This window comes from Dasypus novemcinctus, chromosome 23 (genome assembly GCF_030445035.2).
Source record: "Dasypus novemcinctus isolate mDasNov1 chromosome 23, mDasNov1.1.hap2, whole genome shotgun sequence".
NCBI classification, from domain to species: Eukaryota; Metazoa; Chordata; class Mammalia; order Cingulata; family Dasypodidae; genus Dasypus; species Dasypus novemcinctus.
Genome location: NC_080695.1, coordinates 13,081,290 through 13,094,043, shown reverse-complemented (window position 1 = coordinate 13,094,043; position 12,754 = coordinate 13,081,290). Strand labels below are relative to the sequence as shown.

The following is a 12,754-nucleotide window of genomic DNA, read 5'->3' as shown; positions in this document are numbered from 1 at the left end:
ATGGTGGGGTATTTGGGCAAAAATAAGGACTGCAGGGAATAGCAATATATTAATATTTTCCCTCAATTGCTTAAAAAAAACAGATGCTAAGTAAAAAACACCAGACACAAAGTACTATATATTTTTTGATTCCATCTATACAAAATCTATAAAGATGGAATTAGATGAGCAGTTATGCAGGGCAGGGAGGACAGAAGGATTGAGAGGTGACTGCTAAGGGGTAGGGGTTTTTCTTTTCAGAGTAATGAAAATGCTCTAATACTGACTGCAGAGATGAATGCACAACTATGTGATTAAACCAAAAGCTGCTAAATGTACACTTTAAATGGACTGTATGGTATGTGACTATGTTCCAATAAAATTTCTTTAACAAAAAGTGCAACTACAAGTAAAGACAATCACTGTTGCAATGAACTATGGACGTTTCAGAAAAAAAAAAAGATAAAAAGATAAAAAGAACAGCCAAATGAAAACTTCAGCAGAGAAAAATACAATAAGCAATACTCATTGGATCAGGGGTTCTTAACCTGTTTTGTTCCACAGGCCCCTTTGCCAGTCAGGTGAAAACCACAGACCCCTTACTAAGTCTACACTCTACTGTGTATTATTTAATAAATATGTCACACCTGTGCCAACACGTCCCCATAATAATACTAATGTTTTTTTAATTTACAGTCAAGCTCATGGATCCCTTGTTAGGAACCCCTACACTAGATGGACTTAATCATAGAATGGAAATAACAGAGATCAGTGAGCTTGAAGACAGAGCAATAGAAATTCTCCAATTTGTTGAAATTAAACAACAGTAAGAAAAGAGATTAGAGAGAGAAGAAAAGGACCAGCGGGGCAATACCAAAAGGTCTAACACTGAATTCCAGAAGCAAAAGAGACAGTGTAGAAAAAAGTATTTGAAGAAATAATGCGTGAAAAATGCCTCAAATTTGGCAAAAGACAGTTACAGATTTAAGAAGTTCAACAAACTTGAAATGGAATAAATGAAAAGAAATCCACACTCTGGCACATCCTAACCAAACTGCTAAAAACTAAATACAAGGAAAAACTCTTGAGAGCAGTCAGAGAAAAAGGAGGTATTACTTGTAGGGAACCAACAATTTGAACAACTGCTAATTTCTCCTAAGAAACTCTAAGAGCCAAAAGGAGGTCACATTTTTTTTTTAAGTGCTGGGGAAAAAAAAAAAAAGACCTGCCAACCCAGAATTTTATATTCAGAGAAAATACCCCTGAGGAATGAAAGTGAAAATAAGACACTCCCCCGTTGGAAAAAAAAAAAAAACTAAGATAATTTGTTGCCAGAGGATCTTCTAAAAAACAAATGCTAAACGAACATCAAATAGAAGGGAAATGATAATACCAAAGGAAAGCTAGAACATCAAGAATGTGAAAGAACAGAAATGGTAACTATCTGGGTATATATAAGAAGACTATTCCTCTCCTTTTGACTTTAAAGTATTAACACATTTGACGACTGAAAGAGTACAGAGCTGCCTGATGGAGTTTTCAAAGCTTAGATACAAAAGGCAACTTAAAGACCAGAGGGGGAGAGTAAGCGGCCTACATGGCAGGAGGGTTTCTACATTCCACTTAAAATGGTAAAATACTGATCCTAAGTAGACTGTGAAAAGTTAAGGATATACTTTGTAATCCCTTGAACAATCACTAAAAAACTATAGAATGAGACTAGATACAGTAAAAAACACAATAGATAAACCAAAAGGGAATACTAAAAAATGGTCAGATTACCCAAAGGCAGGCAGGAAAAGAAAGCAGAATTAAAAGGAGGAACAAACAGAAACAGTAAAACGGTACACCTACATTGCATTTAATAACTGTAAATTAAATGGTCTAAACACACCAATTAAAAAAGTGATTTTCAGAATGGATAAAAAAGAATTACTCAACCAAATGCTACCTAAAAGAAACAGAGGTCTAATAAGAAATTGGTAGATTAAAAGGCTGAACAGAAGACACACCATGCAAACACTTATTAAAGAAAGCCGGAGGCCCTGCGCCCATCCAGGAGGCAGAGTAAGGGGCTTCAGGGGCTCCGGCCCCCACAGAAGCGTGAACAAAGGACTGCAGTAACAGGGAAGCGCTAAGTCAGCAGACAGGCCCCTTACACGTGGCAGGGGCTCGAGGCACCTCTCTGGCCTCTTCCTCACCACTCGCTGGCCTGTGCTCCCATGTGGATCTTTGGTCTGGTTCTGGAGGGAGCAGAAGAACCCTCGTGCACATGCTGGGAACGTGTATATCTAGCCCAATCTGCCTGGTGGTGGCTCAAGGGACTTATGGTCCCAGGACCTGCTCTGTGTGTAGAAGCAGCTCAGAGAACTCTCCTGCAGAACACTGCAGCTACAGGAGCACGGACAAATTGTGCTGCCTCGGGCAAGGCAAGGATTCCTAGGGAGGAGGATATCTGGAACTTTGTGAACAGGTTGCCAGGGGCAGGGGGTAGGGGAAACGGGGAGTTAATGACAACTGGGGATAGAGTTTCTCTTTGGAGAGATGGGAGAGCTTTAGTCATGGAAGGTGGCGAGGGTACTGCAATACTGGAATGTGACTCAGCCACTGAACCGCATGCTTGGGAGTGGCTGAGACAGGAAAGTCTATGTTGTATATCTCTCCCCACAATTAAAAAGAAAGAAAGAGCAATTTAAGAAATAATAATTAAATGCAATACATGATCCTGGATGGGATCTAATGAGGAAGGAGAAAAGGTTCAAAGGAACATTATTAGAACATGTGAAATCAGTGGACTAGACTGTAAGCTTTACATCAATGTTAAATTTCTTGATACCTGTACTTGAGGCAGTTACACAAATGACTATCCTTTTTCATAGGAAATGTACATGGCAGTATTAAATGCTCACCAATCATAATATATACAACCTACAATCAAGTGTTCACAAAATGGATTGATAAATAAAATCAGTCACAACAAAGAGAGAGATGGATGAATAGATAGAATGATACGGCAAAAGGGGCAAAATATTAAAATTGGTAGACCTGGTATCTGCAGGTTAGGGGAATGTTGGCATCTCTATACAGGGTGTGTATTATTTTTATAAACGGTCCTGTAAGTTTGAAAGTATTTAAAAATAAAAAGCTAAAAAAAAAAAGTTGGAGTAGTTATATGAATATCAAAGGAAAAAAGAAAGACATTTTTAAAGATAAAAAGGTCAATTCCCAAAAAAGAGTTAACAATCCTAAATGTGTATACACCTAACAACAGAGCTGTAAAAGACATGAAGCAAAAACTGACAGAAATGAAAAGAGAAACAGATAAATCCAAAACTATAGTGGGAAACTTCCATATTCTGCTCCGTGACAGACAAGACAAACACAACAATTAGCAAGGGTAAAGAACTAAGTAACACTATTAACCAACTAGATCTGACATTACCAAACAATCTTTCCAGCAACAGCAGAATACACAGTTTAAGATGTTTGTGGAATATTTATTATTCACCAAGATAGATAGATTATATCTTTGATCATAAAACAAAGCTAAGCACATTAAAAAGAATTGACATCATACAAAACATGTTCTATGATCACAAAGAACTAGACAAGTAATCAAGAACAGAAAAATAACAGGAAAGTCTCCTCCAACCCTTCTAAATAATCCATGGGCCAAAATATTAGGAAATATTTTGAACCGAATGAAAATACAACCTATTAAGTGGGGAATGCCTAAAAGTGGATGGAGCTATAGTAGTGCAGTGAGGGAAATTTAGAGCATTAAATGCTGATATTAGAAAAAAAGTTCCCAAATCCTAACTTCCACCTTAAGAATGTAGAAAAAAGAGAGCAAAATAAACTCAAAGCAAGCAGATGGAAGCAATAAAGATGGGAGCATAAATCAAAGAAATTGAAAACTGAAGAGAAAAAAAATCACGAAACCGAAAATGTTTCTTTGAAAGGATCAATAAAGCTGATAAACCTCTAACAAATCTGACAAAAAAGGAGGGAAGACACATATTACCAAACATCAAGAATGAAAGGGGAGATCCCCTCAGATCCCCCAGACAGTAAAAAGGAGGAGGGACTAACACAAACAACTCTAAGTACAAACATCTGACAATGTAGATGAAATGGACATATTTCTCAAAACCAACAAACTACCAAAACTCACCCAAGATGAAACAGATCATCTGAATAGTTCCATAACTATTATGTAGTTGTAGTTAGATTGAATATGTAGTAAAATAGGTTCTGTAAAGGAAATCTTTAGACTCCAGTGGTTTCACTGGCAAACTTTTAAAAAAGAAAATACACCAACTCTAAACAATCTCTTTCAGAAACGACAAGAGGGAGGAAATACTTCCCAACTTACCTAAAGAGACTAACATTACCCAGAGGGCACCATCAAAGACATCATAATAAAACAACCACAAAAAAACTACAGAGCAATATACCTCATGAACACAGATGCGAAAATCTTCAATATATTAGCAAATCAAGCTCAGCAATACAGAACAAGAACAAAACCTCTCAACCAAGTGGGTCGTACTCCAGGAAGGCAAGGCTGATTCAATATTTGAAAATCAATCAACGCAATCCAGCATGTTAAAACAAGCCAACAGAAGAAGAACCACATGATAATATCAAATTACACAGAAAAATACATTTGACAAAATTCAACATCCATTCAGGATAAAAACTCAAACTAAGAACAGAAGAGAACTTCTTGACTTGATAAAAACTATTAAAAAACCACATGATAATGGAGAAGACTGAATGCATTTCTCCTAAGATCAGGAATAGAACAAGGGCTTCTATTAATATTATCACTTCTATTCAACATCATACTAGATATCCTAGCTAGCGTAGTAAGGTAAGAAAAAGAAATAAAAGGCATACAGATAGCAAAGGAAGAAATAAACTAGGCCCCAGTCATGACTGTTTATGTAGAAAATCTCAGGAATAGTTTTAAAACGCCTAGAACTGTGTTTAGCAAGATTGTAGGACACAAGGTCAACACAAAAAAATGAACATTTTTATATACTAGCAAGGAGCAAACGGAAACTGAAATTAAAAAAAAATACCAGTTACAACAGCCCTCAAGAAATGAAATACCTGGGTATCTATCTATCTACTGAGGGATGGGGCAGGGGGAGGTGAGACCCTTCTGGGGTGAGGGAACTGCTCTGTACCATGTCTGTGCTAGAGGCATCTAACTGAAAATCTCATCAAATTGAATAAAGGGGTAGTTTACTGTATTTATACTCCCACGAAGTTGATTTTAAAGTGGAATGAAAGTTACATAGGTCTGCCTGAGCATGTGAGAGGCAGGGGTGCCTGAGAATTACCCCAGGAGGTGGGGGTGTGCGGGGTGACAGGTGAGCCTGGGGAGTGGTGCGGTGGGGAGAGCTGGGGGGAAATGACTCTTTCACTTCTCAGTTTCCGTGGTGATGTTTGTTTTTTAGGGTGGTAGGAGTTACAGGCAGGTTTGGTTTTCTTCAGTGTTTTTTTACATTCCTCAAATTGAATAAAAAACAATTTTTCCTAGAAAAAAAGGAAAAACAAACCAAAACAAACAAAAAACCAATCTTCCTCAACAAAGTGTTTTCATCTTTACTCATTTCCTTCAGGAGAATGTCCTCTTAAATTGAGATGAACTTAAAAAAAAAAAGCACACAGGTAGGTCTCGGCGTCTTGCCAGGGGAACGCTGACCCCTCCAAAGCTCAGAAGGGCCTCCCAGCTCTGAGACTGGGCTGGACCTCAGGACACGGCCTGGCGTGGCTTTTCAGGACTTGTGGTCTCCCTGCTGCACCCTGGCCCTCTGAGGACAGGCTGCACAGGCTGTGTGAAACGGGACCAACTCTGTGTTCGTTCATACCGTGCCTGTCTTGTCAAGCTGGAGGGCGACCATGTGCTGCGGTAATCACAGGGCAGCTCATTAGCCACTTCTTGGCCTTCAGGACACACACTGTGCATTCAGAAGGACAATGTGGGTGCTCAAGGTCAAAGGCACCGCCAGGCTCCCAGCTCTAGAGGCCTGTGCTGACCCAAGGTTGCAGGCTTGGAGGCTCAGCCACTTCTGTACCCTTGGGCAAGGTGCTAACTTCCCTGGGCCCAGGGTCCTCCCGGAAGATGGATGAGGACCACGGGCTGGCAGGAGGCTCACAGCCCTGGGCACACCAACCAGGCCGCTTAGAAACCTGGAGCCCAGTTTAGGAGAATGCTGCTTTGCATGTAGCAAGTGCTCATTAAGCATCTGCTGAACTAACAAACACTGAAAGAACCAAGACAAGATGTTTCCAAACCCATGAGAAACTGAAAATATTTTAAAACAATGTCAAAACCAGCTCATTACGTTACACAGTAAGAGCAGGAGAAAATCTATTCATCCAAGTCTGAAACAGCCCATAAGTGTCACTGCAAGGCAAACTGAGGGAGACACAAGAAAACAAATTCTTGGGAAGTGGATTTGGCTCAACTGACAGAGTGTCCGTTGGAAGTCCAGGGTTCAAACCCAGGGCCTCCTGACCAGACTGATGAACTGGACCACGCGCAGTGCTGATGCGCGCAAGGAGTGCCGTGCCACGCAGGGGTGTCCCCTGTGTAGGGAAGCCCCATGTGCAAGGAGTGTGCCCCGTAAGGAGAGCCACTCCGTGCGAAAAGAGCACAGCCTGCCCAGGAGTGGCGCCGCACACACAGAGAGCTGATGCAGCAAGATGACGCAACAAAAAGAAACACAGGTTCCCGGTGCCACTGACAAGAATGTGAGTGGACACAGAAGAACACACAGTGAATAGACACAGAGAGCAGACAGTGGGGGAGGGGGAAAGGGGAGAGAAATAAATAAAAAATAAATCTTAAAAAAAAAAAAGAAAACAAATTCTGGATAATCAGAAAGACTTTCAGAATTGTATTCTGGCCTTCAGCCACTTTCCAACTTTCTGACACTAAACCTTTCTCAAAGCCTCAGGTCAATGAAACAGGACTTACTGGGATTTTTGCATGTTGTTCCCACACCCAGCATGCCCTTTCCTGGGTCTCTGCAGTTCCATCCTATCTTCTAAAGTCAGCAAAATGTAACGTCATCCATAAGGACTCCCAGCAGAGCCTGAAGGCCCAGGGAGCTGCCTTCCATGGGGGTGTCCACTCTGGCCCTCGAACTCAGCCGCAGACTCCTGATGAAGTGGGGCTGCACTGCCCCTGTCCACGTGCCCACTGCACACTGAATGGGGTACTCACAGTTTATATTTCTATCTCAAGCAGGGCGGAAAACAGACTACAATTCAGTTTCCCAGAGATGGGGCAGAAAGGGATATTTGAATTTGGAGGTACTGGTGACGAAACACAGAACCTGTGGCCAGGAGATCCCTTCTCGTGCCCTCACTTATATAGGAAACTGCATGATGTTTCAGGAGACCCCCCCCACCCCCAGCACCTCAGCGTGAGGGCTGGGACCAGCTGGGGAACTCATGGCAAACGCCCACCTTGCCCTTCTGGCAGATTCAGACCCAGGAGTTGGGCTGAGTGTGGAGTCTATTTTTTTTTTAAATACCCATCTACCTCCATCCCTCCCCCATACGTGCCATAGTTCCAATGTGGGTAGTTTAATGATTCTTTAGAGAAAAACCATAAAAACAAAAGTGAAGAGAACACAGAGGAACAACAAAGCATAAATAAATGGGCACCAAAAAGGAACAACTTAGTGTTTGAAGGAAGGAGGCAGATCCGCACACGGGCCCTGCTGCAGAGTGTGGGCCACGGAGGCCAGAGAAGGCAGGCCCCAAAGAGGCTGAGAGAAGGTCCTATTTCCAAGACACTAAGTCAAAAATGAAGGCAGGCAACGTTTAGGAGACGACTGCCAAGGACTTCCACAACTTCTGCAAATGTGACAGGATCCCATTTAGACATGTTCCACGACAGCTTTAGATAGCACCCTAGCTAGTACAAGAAGCAAACTCAAGGGCTACAAAGACTAGTAAACAAAGAACAATAAAAAAAGAGAAACCTTGGCTATAAGCTGCTGCACTTTGTTTTTGTTTTTAGGAGGCACCAGGAACTGAACCCAGGACATCCCATGTGAGAAGCAGGCACTCAAAAGCGTGAGCCATATCTGCTCCAATAGGCTGCCGCACTTGAAAAGGAAGCTAAGTTTGTGCTCACTGCACAGCATACACTATGTGATCTGCTCCAAGGCAGGGAACGATGCGAGGCTGTTTACTTAGTACTTACTATGTGCCCAGGGTTATCCTAGACTTGCAGGGAAGTGCTGGGAAAGCTGTTCACTTTCCACCATCTACGACCAATAGAAAGGGCAGAGCTGGCTGTCCTCCGATTTGAGTCGGAAAATGCTGACAAGGCATCTGCTGCCTCCCAAATGTAATGGAGGGACAAACGAGTAGGTCTGGAGCCTTCTCTTCCAGGATCCAGTGGGAGCGCAGACACAACTCCTTGGACTCAGAAGAGCCAGAGGGCACTGCAGTATTCTACTTCACACTGGCAAAAGCTTATCTATTTACCAGGTCACTGGTTTAGTCCTAGCTGTTATGGATTGGGTATTATTGTCAATTTTCAGAAACAAAAATTTGGTCTGCATAGCGTGACTGATTTTAGAAGAACTTTGCTAGGAGGTCCAGGAAGGGCACCCAGTATTCCTCTTCCCTTAATTTAATATAAATTCCCTGTGCAAACTATATTTCTGCATAATGCAAAATTGAACTACGACCAACCCAAGGTTAATTTTTCTTGTTATCATAACACAACCTGTTGCCTCAAAATGGCAATTATCAGACCACACTCAATTTTCAAACACATGTTAGATTTCTGATATGACAATCTGGAGATAAGAGATACCTGATCAAAGAGATAGACTGTGACATCATCAAAAAACGTGACAGCCTTCTTTTCTTTTTTCCAGTTATCAGAGAGCTGATCCAGGGCCAGAGGCTCCGCCGGCTTCAGCAAGCTCCGCAAGTGCTTCCCATCCTCGTTGCTGAGGATCACGGGGACGGGGTGCTCGGTGTCATCTTCAGACTCAGAGCTGAGACTGTGGAGGTTGAATGCCCTCAGGTCGTCGTCTGAGTCATCACTATTTTCATCTTCCTCGTCAGCATCAATTCCATCCTCAGAAAGGTCCAGCATTCCAGAAACACCAAGTTTCCCCAGGTACTTTCCTTCAATATCTGGCTCCTTCAATTTCGGGCCCTCAGAGTGACTGGATAAGGACTTATCCACCACCAGGTCGGATGGGCCTGAGCGAAGGGTAGAATTCGCATATGCAAGGAGTTCATTAGTGTTGGTTCCAGTGGAAGTGAGGATGCAGGGGCGATTTTCTGGCGCCTCCAAGTCATCACTGCTGCTAAGTTCTGAATTCCACAAATTCAAGGGACTGCCAGCCTCATCTTCAGGGGGACACATCTGTTTGGAAGTATTAGTCTGCGCTGGTTCCAAAGTCTCTCCTAATTCCCGGTGACTGGAATTCTGCAGCAGGGACAGGCAGCTTGGATCTGGCTGGCTATCTGTGGTTTCCAAGCCACTGTCCTTGGCACCGACACTTGGCTCTGGGATGACTGGCTCGGGAAGGGCCTGGTCCTTTCTCAGTACCAAGCCCGGTGCTGATGTTCCCGGGACCTCCTCTGATTTTTTATCAGGTTCAGAATCATTATCTGAGAAGTAAGCAGAGTCTCGATATGAACTCTGAGAGACAGGAGCAAAAGTCTGTGAGGTCACTTCTGTACCTCTGTGGCCGTCGGCTGCATCTGAGATGACAATGACCGGGTTGGGAGGTCCTCCTCGAGGGCTGCCGTTGCCAGCTGCAGCGGGGTCTGTGTCTGCCGTGCTGTCAGGGGCAGGGTGCAAAGTCCACTCAGGAGACTCCAAATTCTCGGTTTCATAGCCACTGTCTGCAGGCTTGTCAGGGGGCAAGAGTTTCTGAGGAGTGAGAGAAGCTAAAGAATCTAAAACTTCATGAACATCCACCGAATCCAAGGAGTCAGGGGTTTCCACGGACTGCTCCGAGGCTGGTATGGGGGTGGATAAACTGTCTTCCAGCAGGCTGTCCTGGCTGGTGGAGTCTGAGGAAAGCGCAGACACCAAGCCTACTTCTTTCGGAGCATCTTTACAGTTAAGCTGATTTAAAGTCTCCACAGCTTCCAAATTTTTCTCTTGCAAACTACTACTATGATGGTCTTTGGGAAGTGGTTTATTTTGTAAATTCTGTTTAGATTCTGGAAGACTACTCCCTACATCCACCCTACTCGCCAAAATATCATCAAGATTGACCGAGTCACTATTGGTTAGTCTCATGGTCTCCTCACCTTGGCGAGTCAAGTCCTGCGACCCACTGCCAGCACTGTGTGTCTTGGCCTCAGTAGAGAGAATTTCAACTGGGGCAGTCGGAGAGCCTGGGTTTATTTCTTGGCAGAGACAATCGTTATGAATACTTATATCTGAACAGGTGGGTCTGGTTTCTCCCTGCTTTGGGAGCATATCTGGAGGTGTGTTATTAGGTGTTTCTTCCATTTTGAGTGAGGTAGATGGTACCTGCACTTCTGGAGACAACTCTGAAGGGACGCTCACACTGCCATCCTGAGCCATGACACTCGGGTCTTTACTCTTTCCTTTCACATTTTCCTGCAACAAAGAAAAGCCTGGCTTATTTTCAGCAAACTTCAGCTCCGGATCTAAAGAGTTTCTATGTGAAGTTTCTAATATAGTGTCAGTAAAAACAGCATTTTTAAGTTCTGTTTGAAGATCATTTCTATGTTCCTTGTTAGACAATGAGTCTTTTAGTAAGTTTTTCTCTTGAAGAAATAAAAAGTTTTCTGATAATTCTTGAACATCCAGTGGATCAAAATTATCTTGGTGCATAAGGTTTTCTGATAAGCAAAGAGGTTCACAGTCAAAAAGCTTATGGGGATTTTCTTTCTCAGAGTGGCAAGTTATTACTGACTCTTTGGGGTCATCCAAACTTGAACTTAAAGTAGTTGGCCTATAGTCAGCTTGAACTCCATTTAGTTCCATTAGGTCAAATATCTTTTGGTGACTGGGCAAATCCTCTGATTTGTCAAGATCATTAAATAAATTGTTAAAAGGGCTCTCAGGGCCACTGGTAACGTGTAAATCCTCAGGGATGCTAGAATCTTTTGGGTCTGCACTGCTTTGGAAGAAATCCTCATCAGCACTGGACTCCTCAAATTCAAGGTTCCTGAGTGCCATAAACTGGGATCCGCCATCACTCTTCCTTTCTGGGTTATCTACTTCAGTTGTAAGCAGTGCAGCTGGGTAATCAAGCTCCAAGTTGCCACCACTTTTTTCTTCTAACTGGATGTAATAATCACTTCCGACAGAAAGGTTATGGGCATCAAAAACAGGAACCACTCCCGGGGCCCTGTGTGGGACATCTTGGCCACTTTCATCTTGTTTTCCAGGCCCTGGATCTGAAAGTGAACTCTCAAAAACTTCAACTGGAAAGAAGATGCTTGTGTAGGACAAGGCTTCCTCTGGGTTGACCCGGCTGCGTTCGTCAAAATGATCATGTTTTGCCGCCTCCCAGACGTATTCGAAGCTAAGTCCCTGGCTCGTCTCTGTCACTGTGAGGACTTCTTCCATCTCGCGACCCAGCCGATCCCTGGCGAAGTGGTCGAGGATGGGGAATGCGGCATTATTTGAAGTGTCTCTGCTATTCGTATTTGGCTTTAGAGCATTCCACTGCTGTTCAAAATCGACTTCCGAGTCCCTCTGGCTCTGCAGCCGCAGGTAAGTCAGCAGTCGGTGCACCTCTTCAGCGGCTGGCCTCTTGTCTGGTGACAGCCAACAGAACTGTAAAACTTCATACCTGAGTAACACACAAAAGGCGGTTAATGTACCTAAAATAAACTGCTTTTAAAGAAGAGAAGCTTTTACAATGACCCTTAAGCCAACTCAACACCTCAAAAGTTTCTACACTTTAATGAATGCCAACCACATCAAGGGGTTCAGTTCATGGTGATATGGTCAAAGAGGAAACGAAGAAATAGAAAATGTGGCCTGCACATTTTTTGTGTTTTTAGGGTATTTCACAATATTTAACTGCAATTCTTTTGCTCTTCTATGCATTCTTCTGGAATTTAGCCAATGACTTATTCACTGAATTTAGGAACCATTTTAAAACAGGTTCTCCTCTTAAAACAACTGCCATAGGTATTTTTTCAAGGGTAAAATTACTATTTTATTGTCATTTATAATCAGATGGCTGTATATAGTCTCCATATATGATCTTTCTTTTTGTAAGTTTTAAAACAGCAGATGACTGGTTATGCTTTCAGAAAACATGATTAACTAAATTCATTAATGGTAGCCTCAATCTTTTGCTTATCAGCATCAGAAAATTCACCCACGCTTTGTACCTTTCCATGAAACTGAAATGTTGGCGTGCAATTGGCTTTACACTCTGCAGCAACATCCTGACAGTCATCCATATCTACTTCAAGGATCACTACCCTATTAGACTTTTCAGAAAGAGAATGAAAGAAAGGCCTGCTCATTTGGCAAGGCCTGCACCACGTGGTTAAGAAGTAAACTACAAAAAGTTTATCTCCAGCACCATTCAAGTCTGCTGGAAAATATTCCTTGCCTTAGGTCTGTTTCATCATTTTGGATGCTGGGGTCTGTTGAGCAACTGTAGAACCAAAGAAGTGGACTCAGATGGCAGGGTGAAGCTGGGGCTGCCATAGGTATTTTCTTTAATAAGGTGTGCACTTAGCTTACATTTTCAGATTTACTCACTTTGAGAAA

The 12,754-nt window shown here is 42.7% G+C and overlaps 1 protein-coding gene across 1 annotated transcript in view; it reads right to left on the bottom strand.

Moving 5' to 3' along the window:
• The window catches only part of LMTK2 (lemur tyrosine kinase 2), a 141,810-nt gene that overhangs the window by 8,627 nt on the left and 120,429 nt on the right, over window positions 1-12,754 (bottom strand). Inside the window, exon 11 of the mRNA XM_004459718.3 lies at window positions 8,834-11,816. Within this exon, the coding sequence (XP_004459775.2) occupies window positions 8,834-11,816 (2,983 nt within the window). The remainder of the gene's footprint in view (window positions 1-8,833; window positions 11,817-12,754) is intronic.